We start from the raw sequence: 24125 nt of genomic DNA, 5'->3' as shown, positions 1-24125 counted from the left end.
GAGAGTGGCATCGCAGTCTGCAGGATTAGTCTACACGGCGAAACGTAACTGCAGAACCTCCACTGCCGTCCATATCAATAGGGCAGGGTCAGCTCTCCTTGGACTGTGTACATCAACCACGGGAGGATCAAAAGCATCCTTCCCACTAATAACACGACCATTCACACAGCAACCTCTCAGCAGCACGCTAGCCTCGCAATAAGTCACCGGCGAAACCACAGCTATTCCGGCCTCTCGTTACCAGAATATTACTTGCATCCCTAATATCTGTAGTTCATACAGCAACAATCCAATCAGCCAGTCACTACCCCTTTACTGTCAGACCACAGATAACAATGTCGGGTTTATGGGTAGATCATGTAATAAAGCAGTTGGGTAGTAATTATAATTATTCAGAGGAAAAAACAGGATACAGTGATAATGAATATTGTGTTCTCTGCCGATATACAACAAACGCACAATTAAGTTATTCCTGTTACCATCCTGTGTGTTTGATAGTTATGAAATGGCCGTTTTAATGACCCCGAGCCAGACACCCCACATGTGACTCATTTAAAGTCTATCAATAACCCCCCACCACCACGCAGAGCCCTTGGGTGTCCATTCTCCCATCTCTCCCTCTCCTTCCCAGAGGTCAGTCTGTCCCAGTACAGTGTATAGAATCACGCTACAAGCCCACTTCTAAAACACCCCCCCCCACGGAACGCTCCTGGATTCTGTGCTCTTGATATGAGCCGGCCAAGTCCAAGGGTGTGGTGGGTGGTGGGGGTTTATAAACCCAGCCTGATTGATGCAGGTGGTGGGGGGAGATCCGTCTGTCGGATCCAACCAGGGAAAAAGATCCCGCCCCCCAAAAAAAAGAGCCACACTTTGAACATTAAGCTGCTTTGGCAAGTAGTGGTCTGAGGAATGGCTAACAGCGGCCAAGCGCCAAATGGGAGCCGCGGCCTGAGAAAAGAGCGGGGGGAGAAAGGGAGGGAGGTATGGGACAGAGGGAGGGGGGAGAGAGTGAGAGAGGGGAGCTTTGGATTTATCATTAAAGGAACGCTGCACTTGTCAGGCACTGCCAGGAAAATAAATTGCGGCCCATGAAGTCACCGGTGACCCGCTGTCAGGCTGCGGCTGCAGCTGGACGCATGATGCCTGCGCTCTCAGAGCTGCTCGCAACACGCCGGTGTGCACCATGCGCTGCATTAGAGAGCAGGCGCGGCCTGCCCCCCAGTGCAGAGGGCTGGAACACGCCGGTGTGTCCTCCCCCCCCCCCCAGGGTAGATAAACCTGAACACGCTCTAAATCCTGCACGGCCTTCAGCCTGTACCACTAAGCAAGGGGGAGGGGGGGAAGCTGCAGAACAGAGAGGAGCTGCTAAGGTCTTCATCTCTTCATCCTAGATTTTTATTTTTTTTTTTTAAAAAAGGTGACCCAAGGGACTGTACCATTAATGGGGGGGCAGAGCAGTGAACTTCAGTTGATCAGTGAGGTATGAGGCCTGTTTATTCCCCATCGCACAGCATTTCTTCACGCCGCAGATTCCGACCTCCTTCCTAGGAACACCGCGGCCCCAGACCCTTGGGCAGTCCGTAATCCCGTTCTAGCTCGTTAGGCCGGCACAAACCTCTTTTCGTTATACGTTACTGTGGCAGCGGGACCCTCCAAAGACGCCAATATGTGAGTGGGTGAGTGGGCCCCCTCCTTCCTGTTGCTGGCTTGGCAACCCCCCACCCCGGAGATCCTGAGAGCTGGTCCCTCCCCCGGTGCCCCCTGCGAGCGTGCTCAGAGCACCTGCAGCTGCTCCGCTCAGGTGACCAGATGGATGTGGCAGGGCCCAAACACCGGGGGGCAGAACGGGACACATGGGTGTAATATTTTTGACTGATTACAGTCTGCTGATAGGAACGACATATTTATTTTATTACAAGACGCTAAATCGACACCAATGGAAATGATTCTCTGGCAAATGCTATATAACAATCAGTGATATCGCCGGATTTTAAGTGTTACACTAAATTCACGCCCGCAGATTCACTGCAGGTCTCGTTGTGAAGTACAACATCACGTCCTCCAGAGAAGCAGACCTTTACAGAAAAGGAACTGCGTGGCTTCATCACTAACAGGGCAAAGCACTACGATCTGTGTGTCGCTGGCATCTGCGCTGCTATCAAAGTGAAAACTCCCCAGAGCAAGTAAATGGTCACGTGATCAAGGGTGAACGTGAGGTCACAATGTATTTGGTGATACATGTAGCACAGGAGTTCCTTCGTGTCACAGCAAACATTTAGTAACTTTATGTTAACGCTCTGGAGCAACTGAGGTGTGTTCTACTGTGTGTTTTTACTACGTTGAGAGGCAAATCCTTCTAACACAAAGTTTAAAGCATTTCAATGTGTGAAAAAAAAACCAAAAAGATTAACCCAGCAACAGTGGTGGCAGCCAAGTGTGAACGAAACCCAGTGTGACTCCGGACCCAGTTCATGGAAACCGGTTCCTAAGACTCTTCCGTGTGATTCCATCCCTAACTTCTGCCAAGGCAGACGGCTGGAATGCAGCCCTAAACCAAGGAAGCAAAAAAAAAAGAAAAGAAAATCACACCGATTTCCAGCGCCTGCCATTTTAACCCTGTTCAGAAAGTGTGTGGAACTAGCTGACGACTTCACAGATTTCATTACACAGACAATTAACCCCGCTGACCCCGACAGCGGAAAGCGATTCTCACCGGAGGGGGTCCTCTCCCGCCGCCGAGACACGCGGCAAGAGGAAACATTACCTGGGCTGACATTGACAATTAACACATCTTTCTCTGCTGATTACGTTAATTTATTTCTGATTTGGAGGCAATTTCAGAAGTCTGCGCGCAGCAGAAAGCTCAGACGGTATGTCATCGGAGGCCCTGCCCCTTTTACCCTCGTTTTGAAATAATTATCCACTCCAGACAACAGTAATTGCATGTACCTGTGTCCTGCTCGTGAAGCTACATAATCCTCTGATTGTAGAACAGCCTCAGTAGCCCTCCACAGATGTTCCCATAATCTATTTGCTTAGCAGCCGTTTCTAGGCAAGACTAAAGCTTTGAACATCTATGTCACACTTCTATGCCTATAACCATCTATAATTTCTATGTCAAGTCTGTCAGTTCTTCCCACAGGGCAGGTGACATCATGGTTGTCTATAGGCCTTAGACTTGCACTGATCCAGTGGAAGGATTCATGGGCCCTTGCACACGACCCATAAAGCCACACCCAGCAAAGGAGCTATGAGTTTTGTACTCTTAGCTATTATTAAAATGTTTTTTGAAAACACCCATTAATGGAGATGCTTCGTTTTAGTGTGAGAACCCTGACAGGTTTTAATTACAGTGGGATCACCACCCTGAAGACACTTTGTCAAGTGTTGAGTCTTAAAAAGAGCGTTGGATAAAAAAATATGAATGATATAAAAAAAGCTTCTATAAACTGACTCATGCATCTTCCGTCCATTTCAAGGTCTCTTCCATTCCAGAGCATTTAGAAGGAAACAATCATATAGCAAACAACCCCAACCCCAAGACCAGACCACAACACCAGCAGAGACATACCTGTGAAGCAGACGGGACACTTGAAAGTGCCCCCCATGCCCTCAAAGCTGTGCTCGATCAGGTGACACTGCAGTTTGGCGGGCGAGTCGAACGACTGGCTGCACAGCTTGCACTCGTGGTTCAGTCCTTCCTCTAAAGTGGGCGAAGAAACAAACAGGGATCTCAGTGCCGTTCGGACAGAAAGCAGCCAAGGGCAAGATTCAGGCCGGATTTCACTTGACTTCCAGACTCCAGGCATGTTTCCAGAGACTATTGATTGGCATGTTACCTTCTACAACTGGTACCCTCCATCCGAGCATTTTCAAGATGGAGTGTAGGGTCTGTGGTAGGAAGAGGACATGGGACAAGAAGAGAAGAGTGTAGAGTCTGTGGTAGGAAGAGGACAGGGCACGAGAGGAGTGGAGTGTAGAGTCTGTGGTAGGAAGAGGACAGGGCACGAGAAGAGAGGAGCGTAGAGTCTGTGGTAGGAAGAAGACAGGGCACGAGAAGAGAGGAGTGTAGAGTCTGTGGTAGGAAGAAGACAGGGCACGAGAAGAGAGGAGTGTAGAGTCTGTGGTAGGAAGAGGACAGGGCACGAGAAGAGAGGAGTGTAGAGTCTGTGGTAGGAAGAAGACAGGGCACGAGAAGAGAGGAGTGTAGAGTCTGTGGTAGGAAGAGGACAGGGCACGAGAAGAGAGGAGCGTAGAGTCTGTGGTAGGAAGAGGACGTGGGACGAGAAGAGAGGAGTGTAGAGTCTGTGGTAGGAAGAGGACGTGGGACGAGAAGAGAGGAGTGTAGAGTTTGCGGTAGGAAGAGGACAGGGCACGAGAAGAGAGGAGTGTAGGGTCTGTGGTAGGAAGAGGACGTGGGACAAGAAGAGTGGAGTGTAGAGTCTGTGGTAGGAAGAGGACGTGGGACGAGAAGAGAGGAGTGTAGAGTCTGTGGTAGAAAGAGGACATGGGATGAGAAGAGAGGAGTGTAGAGTTTGCGGTAGGAAGAGGATGGGGCAGGAGAAGACAGGAGTGTAGGGTCTGTGGTAGGAAGAGGATGTGGGATGAGAAGAGAGGAGTGTAGAGTCTGTGGTAGGAAGAGGACAGGGCACGAGAAGAGAGGAGTGTAGAGTCTGTGGTAGGAAGAGGACAGGGCACGAGAAGAGAGGAGTGTAGGGACTGGGATAGGAAGAGGACGTGGGACGAGAATAGAGGAGTGTAGAGTTTGCGGTAGGAAGAGGACGGGGCATGAAAAAACAGCAGTGTGGAGTCTGTAGGAACCATAGGCAATCAGAAGTAATATCTGCAGCCAGAAACCATGAGAAATCAGTAGAAAATATCATGAAAAGCCCTCACACTTGTGTTGGATGGCACTGCTTTAATTGGGCTTAGTCATCATGTATTGTTATCCACACGGATCCTCTTAAGCAGGAATGCCGAGATCACAAAGCCATTGGTCACTTCAGCTTAATAAGCACCCATGAGTGTCATTGTCTTACACCTGAGTGTAGGGAAATTCCCCACGATGCCATGTCACATGCGAAAGTCAAACCTAACAGGCATTCAGAGGAAATAAATCTTGGGTTTTATCAAGAAATTGTGCAGACTTTAGCTTTAAGCATTACATCACGAAAGACTCACAGACACCTGTACATTCACATACACAAGTTAGCTCCCTGTTGCATCAAATACGTAGATGGTTATTTTGTAAGTTTGCCCGCAGTAAAAAATCTAGTTCCATCATCACAAATAAACACTGTCAGTTTCCGGAATGATCTCTAAGACCGACCCTTCAGAAGGCCACAATGGGCTTTCACTCCACCTTCAGATCCTCACCACCTTTCGGATCAGGGGACCAGGGCTGACACGGAAGCTTCAGAGAGGCTTGGCCACGGGGTGGGGTTAGTGAGGGGGGTCATGAAGGCCAAGGTCACAGGGGGTCAAAATGGCCATGGTTCTCCCTTAATTGCTGACTTCTGCCAAGCGATGAGATATCTGCACGGCTACAGAGTGCTTTGACTGCAATGCCTCCGGCAGGTTTCATCTTTAGTTCCAAGCAAGCAAATCCGCTGAGCAAATTAATAATAAAATAAGAGCAAAAAAGCCCCTTTGTGTGGAATTGCACAAACAACAAGCCTCCACAGCGGTCTGCTACCAGAGGAGCAAAATGGATCTATTTCTTATTCGTCTATAAGAGTAACACATAGGCAGGATTTTCAGTACTCTAAGGTGACCTTCGGGCACCCGACCATGAGGAGGAAATATGTAGCGAATTGGAGCTGTTTACTCTCCCTGTGTCACTAGTGCAGCACTGATACTCATCAAAAAAAGTCCTCAAGCCTTTTGTTTTAATTAAGATCTGCTTAGATTAATGTTTGATCACATTTAGAAAGCAAATTTGAGTTATTCTCTTATTGGCTGAGGAGATGATTGACCGCAGAGGCAGGTCCTGTGCTACAGCAGGATGCGGTCATGGTTCCCAAACCTAGAAATGCACAGGGTTCCTGAAAACAGGAATAACTACAGCTTCAAGGCACAGATACATAGACTTTTAAAAAATTTCCATATTTATACACATTTAAAATACGTGAACATCACACCCATTCCCAGTCAGACTGTGGAGTTCCAGACATTACGTTCCTCACCGTCTTGATCCAGTCCCTGTGAGGATATGGAATTTCACATATCCAGTACTCTGGACCAAGCTGTTCTTCTAAACCCCAGACCCAGGGGGGGAAACATCAGGACTGTGTGACATCTTAAGGTTTGGCTGGCAAACAGCAGACACTATGCACATTAACACCACAAATCACTCACCATAAACCATACCACAAATGCTAACAACTGCACGCAGTGAAAGAAATGTATATAATGGTCGACTTGACCAAACAAGAACCAGCCCTCTGTGGAACAACAGTACCAGCAATCTCAAATGACCAGCAAAAAAAAAGATACTGGCCGAGAGCACAAGCAGAGAAGGAAATGGTGACCTCGAGCTTTGTGAAACTTCGCCAGTCCACCACGGGATGCCAGGACAGAAAGCCCCAGATCCCAGGGGGGTCAACAGTGGCACTGTCACGCTTCATAATCCCGTGGTACGGACAGCCGAAGGACACCGCCTGGCATGCGGCACTGTCCCAGATTCCAAGATCCGCTCCATGGACTTGGACAGGGAACCCGCTGAGACCCGGGAGGCTCTGTGAAGAAACCACTCACGATGCTACAAGTGGGAAAGACACAGGCACAGGCCCAACTCACCAGAACCACTGTCACCGAAACTGCACACATGGACCAGAGACTCCAGGCACTCATTTCAGTTGTCAAATTCCAAGGGTGATAATATAATTTGTCTCCCTCTGATTCACTAACAGGCACATGATGGAGTAATAATATTAATGACATCAGAGGGTGGGTGGAGTCAAATATCATGATGGGTGGAGCTATATGTGACAATTGTTGCAAGGCAATTGTTCCACATTAATCTTTCCAAGGCAATTTAAAAAAGCAGCCATTTTCTAGAACCAAAATAAACATACGATATTAAAACTTTTCTCCTTAAAGAATAAGATATTTTTCCTCTAATCAGAGGTTCAAATATAATATAAAATATTAATTTTACCAAGCTTCTGAAATGACATGTGAATATGAGTTTTTAATTCTACTGGGTCCAACTGTATTCACATGATAAAGTTTAAAAATTGCACTCTATTTCAGCATTTTACAGAATTTAAATTTCAACTAAACAATTAATTACGAGCCCAGCCGGACTCATAACCAGCAAAAACGGAGGGTTAGAGGGACCAGGGTTAGGAGACCTAATTTGAATCTTCCCAGTTTATCCTATAAGAATGGGAAACCGTTGAATTGCTAGCCTGATGTCCTGGGACAATCAAGCTTTCCTGTTGGGCAAAACATAACAACACCCTGCCCAACGGGCTACCAGAAATTATCCTCTGACTAAAATAAAGGATATTTACCATTTCTGCTCTTTTCACTTGCTATTTGGAGAAAAACTTTGACCATTGAATGAACAAACTTTTCATCATGATTGTGTCTCTTAGGAAGTGAACCCTGAAAACCTGATTTATAGGAGGGCTGAAATTTACTGCGCAATCGCCTCATGTCACGATCTTGGATCATCGTTATTCATGATAATAGAGTACTTTGAGCACTTTAAAGCAACTAAGTAAATTCAAGTGTGGCTTCATTATCATTCCACTGCACAGTAAATATGTTTTATGGGCTCCACGGAAATAAAGGTAGCTGATTACGAGAAAGATCTCGGTGTGTATGTTGATGCTTCCATGTCTCACTCTCGCCAGTGTGGGGAAGCAATTAAAAAGGCCAATAGGATGTTGGGTTACATCTCTAGGTGTGTGGAGTTTAAGTCAAGGGAGGTGATGCTACAATTATACGATTCCTTGGTAAGACCCCACCCAGAATATTGTGTGCAGGTTTGGTCACCACACCTTAAAAAGGACATTGCTGCCTTGGAAAGGGGGCAACGTAGGGCGACGAGAATGATTCCTGGTCTTAGAGGAATGTCTTATGAGGAGAGGTTAGCTGAGCTGAATCTGTTTAGCCTCGAGCAAAGGAGACTAAGGGGGGACATGATCCAGGTGTATATGATTCTAACAGGTCGGGTTGCTGTTCAGCCAATATTAGTTTAAATACTAGAACTCGTGGCCGTAAGTGGAAATTAGTGGGAAAACATTTTAAAATGAATTTGAGGAAGCACTTCTTTACACCGCATGTAGTTGTATGGAACAGTCCTCCTGCTAGTGTAGCGCAAGCTAAAACCCTGGGTTCCTTTAAATCAGAGCTAGATAAGATTTTAACAACTCTGAGCTATTAGTTAAGTTCTCCCCAAACGAGCTTGATGGGCCAAATGGTCTCCTCTCGTTTGTAAATGTTTTATGTTCATAGTAACATGAAATAACATTATATAAAAGCAAATTAAAAGCAAATAGCACACAGAGAAAACTGATATTACTGGATGGGACCCAGACACATTGAAAACAAAATGTGAGCCGTCCACTTTCATTTCTCAGAATATCGTTAATTGCCTGGATTTTCAAACATCACTGGTAGCAAAGAAGCAACTGTAGCAAAAGAAAGCGAGTAAAAGTCTGGAGGTTTAATTTATTTCTAGCTAGGTAGGAAAACCACGGGAAAAAATACGGATGAAATTTTCAGTGCATTCACAATAGGTATAAGTATAAATCTCACACTTATTGTTAATTTTTTATAATATCGTTATATTATTATGTGTTATTGTATTATATGTTATCATGTTATGGTAGCATTAAGCAATTACGTCGGTCTGTGCTGTCATGTTGGCATTGCAGTGCTGTGCCTGTTGTCATTGTTATTAGAACAATTCTGGTTTGATTGCACATAAATGAATGTGTTCTAAAGGCAAATTCTTGCTCGATTTATCTTAACACTGCATGTGCGGCTGCTTTCCTCTCTCGATGACAGTGATGCTGATAGACTGCTGCGTCCCAAGTTCACTGCTGGCGCCTAGTTGCCCAGTTAATGTTGCCTTTGTCCTATATAACGGCAATTATAAAAACGATACGAATGGCCTTTACAATATGTCTCCATGTTGAATTTGGTTTTGCTTTCTTGAGTATATATATGCCTTTTTAATTTGGGCTAGTTCAAAGTTATTTCAGGCAAAAAAAATAATAAATAAACAGATATTAACAGAAATTTTGCAAGTCCCGCACCCCCATTCCTCCAGGGCGCAGTGCATGCAGTCACCCTGCCGGAAATTCATGTGTCCTAAGCTATGTCCATATGCTGCCATCCGGTACAGCGGATCTGGCCGCCTCTGCTCGGCACGGGTACGAGAGAAGGCTGATCTGCTATAATAGGGGTGGGGACTGTCCCCCCAGGAAATACAGCGCCGTCACCGGCGAATTCACTTCCGGATCCAGCCAGACTGTCCAATCAGCTGGTCTCTGGAGCACTGGCCTATGATGCCTTAGTTCCTGTCCAGTTACAGGCCCCCTGGGAATATCGCCCCCCTAGCCCCTGTCATCCCGCTGAAGAGAGCGTGTCATTTCCTCCCTCCCAGCCCCACTGTGCATTCAGCTCACCGTTTCCCAGCTACAGACATTTAAACAAGCCCCATCTGAGAAAAATCCAAGACATTGCCTTATTTTTCCATTTGCTGACAGAGGTGCAGTTTCGGGGAAGGTGACGCACGCAGTAAAGGCTGCAACGGGACGCGCAGCTTCACCGGAGTATCAGGCAGCGGGACGTTTCTGTCACCTTGTAAAGACGTCAGCGATACTCGCAGCACGAATGCGTTAGTACACACTGAGAATCCCAGAGAGTATGATACTCAAGTATGATATTATATTCATGGACTGTTATACAATAAACCAGGACAGAGATCAGACCACAGGGCACCACCACTCTGGCTCTGCTATGGTCACATCAGTCCAAACTCTAGCAAAGTACAGCAAAGGCTGTAAAGGGTATGGAGGAACACAGTTTTACAACCAGGGATTCTGATTTTTTGGCTCCCTGGGAAGTGGGTGTGGATAACGCAGGCAAGAACAGCTCAACATAACAGGGCTACCTCTGTGCAAAGTAAATGTCTCTAAGGAAAGTGCAGTTTATAGCTTAGAGTAGCCAGATCCCACAGAATTAAACCTACAAAAACTCTGGAAAACACTGGAAAGTGAGCGGTAACCAACCAAAGAAACACAGGCTAAATAATAATTATAGATTTACTAATATTATATTGCTTGAATTTTAATAATACGGGTTAATATTATTGAACTTTAGACAAGTTCAAATGCACCACAATAAAATTATGCATCATTAATAGTTAACATTCATATGGTTCCATGTTTGTATTAGTTTAAGCTTTACCTACAGGTACTAAATGTACCTAATTCTAGTGCAGTGAATCCAGCCAAAAAGATACCCAGGAGATTCAGTTTGGGGATTAAACACAGCAGAGGGAACTGTGGACTTTATTTAACCACTCTCCTGGCATAATTATCAAGTATAACAGGTAATGGGGAAAATTAAAGTCAGCACCTAATGGGAGTTAAAAAACCCCCGTTGACCTGCATGTACTCCCCACAGCAACAGCAGCACTGTGTTCATTTCAGAGATTATTCGCTTGCAAGGAACCACATGCCAGCACTGAAATTTACCATTAGCTGTTGGGAAGGCCTTAAGATAATTAGGATGTTCTTAAGCAAAGGAGTTGCCAAAGGACCACTGTCGATGAGATGCTACCTATACTTAATCTGCTCTCTTTAGACATATTTTGTAGTTTTCTTTTTAAGTATCACTCTGAACAGTTCCTTCTAAGGTCAGGGTGTAGTGTCTGGATAGACTGTTATATATTCCCCCACAGATGAGAGACCCTCTGTATGTAAGGGTCACCACTTTGGAATTATCAGCAAATGGGAAACTTCACATTTCAAGATTAAAGAGGATCTACGTTTATTTCTCTACCATCTAGATTAAAAAAACAAACAGGTGATCTACCTTAGCTATTTCCGTGCCAGCAGAAAGCATGACCATGGCAAAGCTAGCCTGCTAACAAAACCCTAATGCCACATCCCTACAGGCATGTAGCACAGTGTCTGTCCAAGGTCCCCAGGAGGACAAAAGCTGTTATGGGCAGATGTATCGATCTGTAGAACAGCCTGATCCAGACCTTCAGGGCTTGGTGGAGCTCCGACAGAGTCCTCCTGTACACCACCAGACAGGCTTCAAGGCAGCTAACCAATGAATTTACCCGGATGACACACCACAGTGAAGCAATTTCAAACCTATTTAAAATAATTATGTTCTGGAAAAGCACAAGTGTGGTTTTACAGCGTGCAGAAGAAGATGCTTGTGATCTTGATACTCTGGTCCACAGAGTAATCAAGAAGAGAAAGTCCCCCAAACAAAGGCAGCTGACGCTGTTAGCCGTTGATAACACATATTGAAAATCGCAATTACATCACAATTACATGCCCTGTTCTGCGGTTAATTTCACGGTCTGTTCTCTAGCAGAAAGGAAACGACACTGCTATGGTTCCTATTGTTGTTTGGTGGTGCGTAGAAAGAGGCAGGCAGAGAGTGCGTTATGTGAGACGCTGGGAGGCTCAGACTGGAGTCACATGGTTGTCTGCTGGGGGGGGGGGGCACAGCTCAGAGTAGTCACAAGCCTGACTTTATGACAGAAGACAGGTTAGGGGAATACACACACATGTACACTAGGCCTGGCATGATAATGACTTTTGTTGGACGATACATTGTCCTAGAAATAATTCCAGTAAATGATATTTTTCTCATTTTAAGATGATTTAATTCCACTGATGCAATGATAAGAAAACAGGATGATAATGCAAGTACACCCTTTCAAAGGACACTGGACATTTAATTCATTGGAACTTGTCAAAAAAGTAGAAATCCTAAATTAAACAAATAAAATCACACAAACAAAAATTTGATGAAATGATGAACTATATATAATATCTGGTATAGGGCTGTGAACTTGTCATTTGTTAGGTCCTCTGTTAACAAAAAGTGCAAAGCAACGACATATTGGCTGTAAGTTACATACGAGTAATAATTCACCTTTAAAACACATTCACTTCTGTGCGGTTGTATCAGATTTGTTGGAATAACAAAGACAACTGGCACAGCACTGTAATGCTAACACAACACAGTAACATAGTTGCTTAACTTTACTGTGACATAATGAAAAAAACTACGATAAACAACATAATACTACGATGGTTAAGAAGAATGAGATTATACTTGTACGTACCTACGGATACACTGAAATATTTCATCCACACTTTAGTTCTGCAGTTCTTGTACCCAGTCAGAAATAAAGAACCAAAACCTCCGGACATTTAGCTATTTTCATTTGCTTCAGTGTTACCCACGACATTTGGAAAAACCAGACAATGACCAATATCCTAGTAACGGACAGCAGGAAACTTCCAGCCACGTTGCTTTTAACGCGTATGGGTCACATCCAGTAACATTTGTTTTCTCTTTATATTGTCTGTTTTTATTTAGTTTTATTTACTTTGTTTTTATATAATATTATTCTGTGTCACAGTGTGAAGTGTACTGAATATGATTGGTTTGACAAAGGAGTACTAGACCAGCTTCCAATTATGGGCTCGGAGTACTCCACTACCATGACTGACGATGCACCAAGATGGCAACGCAATGCAATTGTGCAACACTATTACAACCGTCCCAGTAAATCCCTAGTGGTCCAGAGCCCCTAGCAAATGACAGATTTGCCCGGGCAACGTGTCCAGTCCTGCCCCTGTGTGTGAAGGAGCATTCTGTGACACAGAGCAGACGAGAGGGAAGAAGCAACATGACTAGCTAAAATGTTGGTAGCATTCATTCTTATATAAAAAGATGTATGTAAACACAATTTGCCAATATTGAGGTCAGAGAAACACAAACACACAAATACACACACACACACACACACACACACACATAAAGCACGCAAAATGAGTAACTAAACATCAAGCCTGATCTTTCTTTTTAGCCCCTCTATTGACATGGAGGAGGCTGGGTTGGGTTGGGGTGCTTACAGCAAGGGAAGGAGGCGTGCAGTGGGGATGTGGAGTAATGGAAGGAAGAGGAGGTGCTGGGAGTGGCAGTGAACAAGCTAGTCGGGGAAACCGGGACTAGCCTTCTGACAGAAGCTAACAGTGGCTCCAACGTGCAGGGGCGCCACAGAGGTCCAAATCAAAAATGCAGGGCCGGCAGAAGCACGTCTGGAGTTCCACACCGAGGGCAGCCCTGATCCCGGGGGCCCTGGGGCTGAAAGCAGGCATGACGCTGCACCGCAGAAATGACAAACAATGCAGACAGACATATCGCCCTGGCTAGGCTGGAGCAGCATTACACAGCTCCTATGACCTCAAAACCCCACATCAAATTGTGTAAGAGCTCAGTAACACTCACAAAGTTCCCAACTGGAAAATAGTTCCATGAATATTTATAATGGAACATCGTAACATGTGTTATAGTTAACAACAGCTCCACAAAGAAGTGTTATGTAGTATAAGACCACCCAAAAGGAGACATCCTCCCCAAAGCTGACTCATAGTGAAACCTCAGGTCCAACCTTGAGCCCGGCCCCACCTTACACCCCTGCATGACTCTGAATGGCCAAAATGTTTGGTCCTGTAAGGGCAATTAAAACTGTAATGGAATTTTCGTTGAAAAAAAATTCTACATAAGACTGATATCGCACAGCACCTCATGTCCTAGTGGATGTGACCGGGAATGTGGAACATGAGCCAGGTCCCCACTTAGAGACGGCTCCATGAGGCGAATTTATCTGGAAACCTTACAGAAAGTCACTGTGATCGATAAGCCAGTCCTAAAGGCTGCAGCAGTGTTTCACAATTACTGCATGCCAGGACGTTACCATACGAGCTTTTAAAATACGGCACACAGAATGTCCTCAGTAACTGTACAACCACGGCGCTGTTACAGAATCTCTTTTGTGCCATTTTGGACATATTATAAGGAGCAATTCATTTGGTAAAAGAATCAATTAAAGGCAAAACAGGCAAACACTTTAAGATTAAGAGAGGATGCAAGTTTAACTGAAAAGCAGAAGAAACCCAGTAAAGCTGTGCACTGGCCCCCGGCATGTTAAATGACGCGCACAGGCGAAGAGGCACGCGGGCACACTGCACATATGGGTGGCCGTCGGGGACGTGCGACGCCACTCAGTAGGACAGATCAAAGTGGGCCACCGGCGCCTTAGCTGCCTCGCCTGCGGCGACCCATTACAGACACGGGCGTCGTACCACTCCTCCCCAGCGCCCTGCCAGCGCCCGCGGGGACCCGCTAAACCCATCACGAGAGAGAGTGAAAATGGAGAAACGATCTTCTATGCGTACTAAGTTAACAGCGAGATGACAGAACAGCGCCATCGAGCAAATGGAAGGACGTCAGGATGCGACTGGTTAGCTTCAGCTGTGTCACTGCACTTTGGTCCCGCCCCTTCATCATCGGTCCGCAGCCAGCCTCAGTCCCAAGCCAGGCTCGTACCCACAGCCATTCTCATTAATTGATTACTATGCCTGATGCGAGCAGGCTCGCCTAAGCCCCCGCCCCCCCCGACGTGTCACACGGCTCTCCGGGTTCATTTCAGGAGCGCTCCAGCCTGCCGATGAAAGAAGAACATTTGGCGGGGGAGAATTCATCATCAGGTATCTGGAGGTTTTCTTAATAGAAAAGGAGACTCCCGCCGTGCAGGCCGACTCCGTCGGCAGGGGCACGCGGGGCCGGCAGCGGCAGGGGGTGTGGGGGGTATGCGTCGTTAGCGTAATTGCACTTGGCGCAGGCCATGCTACGTGTCGCATATATCCGCGTGAACAACGAGCCGACCTTTTGCGACGTGGCACCGCGCGTCTGGCGTACATGTGCCCGTGAGAGGCACCATTTCATTACTGCCCCCCTTGCCACTCCACGCCGGCGCTCACGCCGGGGGAGGGGACTTCATTACCTCGGGTACATCAGAATTAGCTCCTCCGTTCAGATAGGGGACCTCATTATGGAAACCGCACTCATCCAGGAGGGATGTGTGAGGTGGCATCGTGAGGCACATATGGGGGGGGGGGGGGGGGGGGGGTTCATTTTCCTGAAACAATCACCGTTGGCCGGCAAAACCATAAGGCACGTCTTTCTTAGTTTCGCATGTTATGAAGGATACCGTTTTCTGGTATTCTGCATAAATGTGTCACCATTATAACTATAAATCCCCGTTTCTGTTCAGTAGACTTCGACGTTAAGCCAAACTTGTGGTTCTCTCATACCACCAATTATCACCTGCCTTTTTCCAATGCTAGATTTAACCCAACTAGAGTTAGCTGAGCCATCAGTGAGTGACAGCGCAGGATAGCCCCACCCACTGCAAGTCTGGAAGCATCTCCCATCACTCAAAGATGGCGGACGGGTGGGTCACGTGTGCCGCAGTATCTAGGAACCAGGCATCCTACCTGGTTCTGGGGAACTCTGCAAGGAGCCCAGTGGTCCTTCACTTATTTCTTTGTTTTGGGTAAAGAAATCTGAGCAATGCCAAAAGGGGATCCTATCAGCTGAGAGCCCCCATTCCGTAATAGCAGCCGTGAGGGGGCACTAAGGCGGTCCGGAGTTACTGCGGGGAAACAAGGGGCTTTCCGCGGGAGTTGGGCCAGGAAAGACGGATACCAGAACGGAAGCCCCTGTGACCCAGATGGTAACGCCCACGCATGACCACAACCTACAAAACTAACTGCTGAAACCCAGGTTGTCGTCTGCTAGCCGCATCCTAGAGTCTATTATTTTGGTGTTATATATCACATTACGGAAGCATATCTATACAGAACTCTACCCCTTAGGCGCGCACACACACACATAGTGAAATCCAAGCACGCTGCTGATCCTGTAAGGGTCAATGGCCCCCGATGTCAAATTGCAGGACTCGTAATGCACCTTGATCCTAAGGAAAGTCTTAACATTTGATGCATCTGTATGTACATCACGTAAGAGGGATTAAATCCAGAAGCTTCAAGGAAATGGCGTCCTGTACGTGGCCCTGGTGTTAACCTGTTATAAACACACCGAGCATTTGGGATGTATATACAGCAGGAGAGGGTTACACACTAGAGTATCACGCCGCACTTTGATGTGATGAAAACGGGAAGAGTCTAGCAAGAAACGTTAGCGAGGACCCGACAAGTGATTGTCTGATCATCTGACACTCTCGTAATTCAAAGGCTCATCGACAACTTCTCAGAAACAAGCCACACGTTGACGGATCCATCCGAGCAAGACGATGACTCGACGGACTATCCAGACCTGGGCTGTCCCTCAATCCCGGCCCAAAGTATACCCACAACAGAATCAAAACCAAGCATGAAATGTGAAGCAGAGAAAGGCAGCTGACAACAAACCGCAAACGCACACAATTCAGTACCCACTCTCCAAAGCAAAGCATGTGCTGATTGAACCATTCTTTCATTTACCTGTGACTTATATGTGACGGCTTCAAGAACATCTCCTCCACTACACCCCTCTTGGCTGTCGCCCTGTGAACAGCTCTGCCATCAGCCGGTTTGTAGGTGAATGAAACGGCAAGCAAAATGATGTGGGTAAGGAGGCAAAAGACAGCGTGTCTCAAACGATGTTGGATCTTGTACAGTTCTGGTCACCCATAGCCCGGACTCAATTGCCATCTTCACCTACTAGCACAGAGGCGGTAGAAGTCAAGGCTTTCAGCTCTCCCAGGAAGCCAGGAGAGTGCTGGGGCAAGGTAATGCCCTCCCAGCAGACCTAGAAGTGCTGACGAATGAGCCAGCCCTGCGGTCCCTCCCTGGGGGGGCTGTCAGTGGCTTAGCCTCCAGGGACAGCTGCCCTTGCCTCCCTATACTACTCTGAAGCACCATAGTGATAAACCAGGTTCAAAACAAGCACTTAGCCTGGGCGGTGCCTCATGCACCAGGGAGACACTGCGTCAGGTCAGATTGGCGTTATCAGAGCAGCAGGATAAATGAATCAGAGACTATCCTGGAAGCTATGGGCTTAAGGAAGGGAATAACCCAGGATGGGGCACCAAGCCATCACATGGCACACTCACCATTCAGACACACATTCACACCTAAGAACAATTTGGGATAGCATGCTTTTGGACTGTGAGGGGAAACCGGAATACCTGTAGGAAACCCCACAACGACACGGGAAGAACATGCAAACTCCACACATGGAACCATGGAGGAGGCTCAAAACCTGGACCCAGAGAACTGAGGCATCAGTGCTAACCACTGTGTCACCATGCCACCCCGTGTACAGACCGTACCAGGAAGTGTCATTCTGGATCTCAGGCTGAGCCCCCACCCTCCAAAAGGGGGGGGGATCAGTGTGCTACAGTAACTGGGATCCATGAAGCATGTGGAGATGCAATGACATCACACTGTCCTGCCGCAGGATGAGGAAAACCCTCTGGAACCTCTAGTGGCTGAAAGCTCACGAGATAAGAATGGAGACCGGAGTCAGACTCGGTGCCACTGATGCCCCCCCCTCATTAACCTTGAAGATTTGACCCCTCCCTCAGCAAGGCAGGGAGACTGGACACACCCTGCTGTTTGTGGTTCCACTCTCCCAATCTGCGCCTATCACAACACCTCCTTCCAGCCATTAATCCTAATGATCTATGAAGCACCTTGAAGGGCAGGGGGGGGTAAGAGTGGCCCCTTTACCAAGCCAGCGATGTCACCATGAATAGCTATGTAATGCGACGCAAATCAGCCACTCGATAAACTGGAAAGGGACAGAGGAGCCTTCATCTAACCTTAAAGCACACCTGTCCTAAACGTCCAAATGTTTTGCCAGCAGTCAGGGAAATGGCAGGCACACAAATGGAAAGCCTGACCCGCTCCCCCAGAAGGCACCAAAGCCGGGACACAATGACGGGCTGCCGTGCAGAGAGCCGGGGGGGGAGATGAGACTCTGCTCAGAACGTGACATTTTTATCAGCCAGGGAGAGCGTATCCTCACTGATAATCAAAGAGGACAGGGAAGGTACTTAAAGCAGGGCTGGAAACAAACACTGCCGTCAGAACGGGGTGACGTTACATCTGAGCAGTATCACAGAGGGGGGAAGGGAAAGACTGGAGAAAGATGATAACGTACACGGAGCTTTCCAAGGATTTCCAGCGCTTCCTGATGAAGGTTGTGGACTAAGGGCTGGTGGCACACAGTCCAGTTTTTTTTTCCCCCCAGGAACAGAAACGAGCTCCAGGGCTCCGGCAGTCTGAGCCGGTCTCTCTGCAGCTCCATTTCCTCTCCCCAGGCTTCCTGCGTTAACCCAGTGATTAAGTGCCCTGCTTTAAGAGCAATTCACCTGCCTGCACGCGTCCCAGCGGCCCTGCTCCCCCGGGAAACGAGGCGGAGGATAGAAGAGTTCCACATATGGCGGAGCGGAGCCGTCTCCGGCGTGGAGCGTCTGCTCTGGGGACCGCCGGATCCCGAAAGCCCCAGCTGGTGCTCAGGCGGCCGTCTGCTTTACGGCACCTCGGCGCCTGCTCCCTCACGGGCCGCCATTTCAGAGCCCCGCTCCCAGTGTCACCGGCGCGCGTGTGTATGTGTGTGTGTGTGCGCTCGTGTGTGTCCCGCCGAACATTTGGTAGCAGGCTGCCCGGTTAATCAAATCTCTCCATCTGGTGCCTCCCCCGCGGGACGGGAAAGGTGCGCTCCGTGCCCGGGTCCGCAGCCCATATTTGGGACGGCGGGGCTGCCTCCCGGTCGCATGCGAGCCCAACCCGGCAGGGGCACAGGGCGGTCAGATGCATTTCGTTTTTCCCTTTAATCGTTCCGGAGGCGGCGAGACGAGGTGAGCCAGCTGCAATACAGCAGCCGGACAACGGCTGGGAGGACACCGGAAAGGCAGGAGGCCCAAGCCCACGCAGAAACCGGGACGCTGGCTTGCATCTCTGGATCGTGGGGCTTAGGGAAACCGAGGATTGGCTCTTAGGCATCGTCGCTGCAGGATTGACGAGATGCTCGAACCCCAACCCTGGATCACGGATCTGACAAAACGTGGCACGAGATGCCGTCACCTAAGCTCAGACCTGCATAGACACTTTGTTAAAGAGCCATTTTCCTCACTACATCTGAGATGCACCCCACTTGAAAAACAAAGCAACCAGTTTTAGGTTTGATGGCATTACAGCTGCATAGCCTATAATATATGACACACAAAGCTAGACAGAACCCAAAAATTCTCTTGTTAAGTGCCTTCTGAGCATCATAAGGGTGACGCTACAACCGCCCCACCCCCAGGGTACTGAACACACGATCTTCTGGTCTAGTTTTCAGTTCTAAAACTAAGCCTTACTTAACATCTTATTTAACAGTCTGTTAAAACATGCCTTCCCTGGGCTCAGTCTTACAGTGACGTCACATGGGTCTAAAGGGATTTCATCTCCCTGAAAGTGTCTCTCTCACTCTCTCGCTCCCTCTCTCATCTCTCCAAAGGCTCCAAAGTGCAGCATCGTGTTCCAGTAATTTGGCCAAAGTAACAAGAGAGAAGGAAGGAAAGGAAAAAAAAAAATCAATGTTTCTTTTACGGACCCTCTATGAATTGATGAGATGTTTCTTCTGGGAATTGTAAACACTCTAAGAAGCGTTCTGGCCTCAGATGACATGAATGAGAGAGATGACATTGTGCTTAAGGTCATCCTGAGTTGGGTTTAGTTTTCAAAGAGTTTTAAAGAAAAAAGAAGCTTGCACAAAAAAGGAAATATACTTCGTATCTGTAATCTACTGGTATTTTGATAATGGGGGGGGAAAGATTATTGCAAGGTGTCAAGAAATCCTACATAAAATCTAACATCGACCTGGTTTTTCCACAACTGGAACCATTAGTGCTGCGATAATGGGTTTGTTAGGGATGAGGAACAAGATTTTACCTGTGACATAGTGACAACCAGCGCTCCCATGAAAGGCCTGCAGGCCAGGGCCAAGCTTGGGGATGGACAAATTTAAAGAGACCACACCACACCGAAATGCAGTCAACTAACGTGACTAATCACCCGCTGGTTTTCTGGAAAATACCCACACGAGCAAACAAATCCCAAAGAAATCATAAAGAGGATTACTCTAGTACCATCAGGCCATCTGGTGTCATAAACACGGACCATGTAAGGTAAACATGCCATGTAATCCCGACTCTCCGGGACGGACACATAGCTTCCGGGCTCTAGTCGGGCCACTGTCACCCCCGGAGCCGAGCCGAAAGACAGCAGGAGAATTCCAGGCAGAAACCTGCCAGTAATCCCGGGTCATGACACAGGAAGTGATTTCAGCATCGCCTGCGATGGATGACGGCGAGAAGCGGCATGTCCCAACCAGAGGGAGACTGAGTATCAGAAATGCTCCACCTGCTACTAGTGTGGACCCGCCGTGGCACCCACCCCTATCCAGGGGGGCTTTGGAAACACAGGGGCCACAAAAAGCCGGTTTGGCATAGGCCTAAACGAGAATGGGGGGGAGAAGCATAGAAATCAGTAAAATCTCCTCCCACCCCTGGAGATCTCCTGTGATGCGGTGCATTCATCATCCAGCCCGCGATATCAGAGGTACCTCCTCCGCTTGGAGCCCAACTCGTTCCTGCTTTAATTACTCTCATGGCTGGAATGCTGATGAAGGCGGCGGGGGGGGGGGGGTTCATACCGCAGCCTCCACTAGGAGCTGCCTGAAAGACACACAGGGAAGGGTGGGGTAGGGGGCACTGAAGAACCATGCAGCCATGCACCCACCCAGCCAGCCTTCCTCCTATAGGGACCGACCACTAGCGAACCGTAGGCACCCATGTGAACTGTATACGTGTGTGCATTTGCTTATTTGCTCGCTGTACAGTTATGTATCAGAGGACAGGCACAGGGAAACTTCCGGAGCGTGGCTCCCCGAGTCCCCCGACAAGCTCCACAGGCCCAGTCACCCCCCCAGCCCCCACCTCCCCACATCTGTTCCCCAGCTGAGGACCCCCCCCTGTGAACTTCCCGGGCCAACACCCCCCATGCCCCCCCGCCTGCACGCCACCCCCACACGCTCCCGTGCTGTTCAGTGCGAACGGCACTCGCCCTCCAAACCAACAGACGCCAAAAAAAAAGAGGGAAAGAGGCTTTCTGGAAGATTTTCTCAATCCAAAGTAAAATAAACTGAGTAAGACAGAAGGAATGCGATGACATAACACCAGTAAAGAGGAATGTGAAAAACAGCAAGGATCTGAGCTCCCCTGCCACGTCACATCGCACGAGAACGGTGAACAAACACTCATGAGGCACAGATTGAGACTTTTAAGCTGCTCCTCCCTGAGATTAATATCTTAAAACACACTTTAATTTGTTAATAATTAACACTGGCATGTGCCATCTGCATGGAAAGTGAAGCAGGCCGCTCACTGATCTGAAAAACTTACATGGCCGACTGCAAATCAGCGCAGTTTACACGCAGCTGTGAAACGTGGCGCCGGGGGACTTTTCCGGAAAGTGCCGACCGACACGCCGCCGGTCACAGGTCATGGACATGCTGTCCGGGTGCCGAGGAAGTTGAGACCATCAGACAAACGCCGACCCAGAGGAAACTGTGACTTCCCTGTGATAGCTTACAGACCCAGCAGCCCAACACGTGACACTCCCAGAACGCGCTAAACGCACACATTGCAGCAGTATCACCACACGCAATATACGGAATGTAGAAACTCTGCAGCAACAACGATATTCACTAAGGCTCCTTTCCTTTATAAGAGGTAATCGAGTGGCCCAATTTTACGAAGCATTGTTTGAGAAAGTGCAGAGTAAGAAAATAATAAATAAAAATAATAATAAAAAAAAGAACAGCAAGTGTTAACACACAATTTTAGTATGCGAAATTTCACCTTGTTAGAAGCTTAAAATGCTTTTAACAAGATTTTAATTACAAAATTACCAGCATATTACAAAAGTAATACAAATCCATAATGTACATACGAATGTTTATAAAGTAATATTTCTGAAAAATATCCTGAAGCATTCCCACATATGTATACACTGACAAGCTTGTGTACGTGCACACAGACATAGACACACAAACGCACACACACAGACACACAGGCATACACAGCCACCCCCTTGGCCCCGTGTCAGTGCCACAGGTTCTGTGATTCCAGAAGGCAGCAGCCTCCTGCCAGCAGGGGGCTGGGGAGGAGGGCAGCCATTGCAGGAGTGCCCGGTGTGGAGGCGGGGCACCAGCAGGAGTGACCCTGGCTTGGCCCTGCGAGGACCCACAGGCAGCAGGAGACTGCCCGGCCAGAAGCCCGTTTGGCACGACCCTTGCCTGACTGATGAGCCACAACTTGGGCCGTAATGAGCTTTTAGGTTGGAAATGCTGGACACATTAATATTTCTTGATGATAATCATTATGGTTTAAGCACCTTTCCCAAAGTAGATGGGCTGGGGGGAATAGCAGACATGTTCAACTGAAGAAAACATCATTTGTAGATTACCTGGCCAAAAAGCGAAAACATGCTGGAATTTAAAAACATTTCAGCATATTTAAGTTTGTTTGTTTTGCTGGAGAAAATGTAAAATTGTTTTAGTGTTTTTCCTTTAAGAAGTCCCTCCCCAACACCATCACTTGTGGCTCACTTTTGCACATCATGTATTGTGATTCTTTGGTCCTTTTCTTATTATTGAAGTTGATCGGATTAACATCACGGCACACAGCTGGAGGATGACTGAAAGGTCTTATCATCTCATTTCAGCTGAAGACCAGGGGGATCTGCAGGCCAGTTTCACTCCGGCACACATAGTCAAAGCGAGAGAGATCACGTTTTTCAGACAAAAGATCGTCATTTCACAAGATTTTTTAAACACTATTTTTACTGCCAACACTCCATTTCCACAGCAGCGACATGCAGAAACACACTCAAACGTTTCCGCATAAATACAATTAAGCAATTAGGACTTTAATCAAGAATTTGCATAGATCAGCTCTAATTACATAAGTAGAAAGACTTTTATTGCCTCGCAAGCCAGACATTAAAAAGGTCCACCCCTCCCCCAACACTTCCATTAATATTACTTAAGAGAAAACCATTTTCATCCAGATGAATAAAACATTTATTCGCAAACTCCCAGGGAGATTAATGTTTGCCGAAGTGACACGGTCTCGTCTACCCCACATGCTGGGACTTTAAAATATAAAAGCCTGGAGGCTAAACACCTTCGGATCAACTGAAATGGCTGCGACATGCACTTCTTGTATGCGTCTTGCTTAAAAGTGCTAGTCAGATCACTTCCACAGTGTCCCTGGCACATCGCTATTGAGTTTCAACCCCAAATACACTCTGTCAAAGCAGCCAAAACAGGAGACTAACTCCCCACCCTACACCTGTAACCGATTAGAGGTCCGGAACATTCCATCACTGATCAAGCAAAAGACATCGTAAAATGCTTGACAGAGAAGCCACCCCTAGCAGCGGGGGGTGAGGTCTACCCACAAACGACTTCATGACAAAAAAAGTAAATCAGCAAATAATTTTTTTTTTCTCCTGCAGTGATTACACTAAAAATGCTATTGCACAAGCAATCACATATTGTTCTTCTTAAGTTTAATTATTATTATTATTATTATTATTATTATTATTAACCTGCAAACATTTCTTTGAGTCCACTTTCTGGACTGCCATGGAACCCACTGGCCCGAGTACACAAACAAAACGCAATAAAACAAAACAATTAAAATCCTTGTAAGCAAGGTAGGCACACCTCACGTTTCCAAACTCTATTAAATCTATTATTCTACATACCACATCTGCTGACATTTGTATAGAGGACGGTTACGTAGCATGTGGGAGTGGGAGCACGCTACCGTTACTGCTCTGTGAGCCTCCCTACTGGGGCACCGCACAAGTTTTATTAGTGTCATACATACACAGCTCAGAAGAAAAAAATAATCCCGGAGCGCTCAATGGCAACATTTACACATGCAAAAATGTTTTTTTTTTTTAAAAAAGACACGAGCTACCGCAGTGGCAGGACGAAGG

At 47.3% G+C, this 24125-nt stretch overlaps 1 protein-coding gene across 1 annotated transcript in view; it reads right to left on the bottom strand.

The window, feature by feature from the left end:
• LOC125739792 (zinc finger protein 521-like) overlaps nucleotides 1-24125 on the bottom strand; it is an 82382-nt gene that overhangs the window by 11089 nt on the left and 47168 nt on the right. Inside the window, 1 exon segment of the mRNA XM_049010246.1 lies at nucleotides 3572-3703. Within this exon segment, the coding sequence (XP_048866203.1) occupies nucleotides 3572-3703 (132 nt within the window).

Source organism: Brienomyrus brachyistius, chromosome 4, assembly GCF_023856365.1.
Source record: "Brienomyrus brachyistius isolate T26 chromosome 4, BBRACH_0.4, whole genome shotgun sequence".
In the NCBI taxonomy this organism is placed as follows: domain Eukaryota; kingdom Metazoa; phylum Chordata; class Actinopteri; order Osteoglossiformes; family Mormyridae; genus Brienomyrus; species Brienomyrus brachyistius.
The sequence above is the reverse complement of the archived record's forward strand: the minus strand, read 5'-3'. Positions and strand labels throughout refer to the sequence as shown.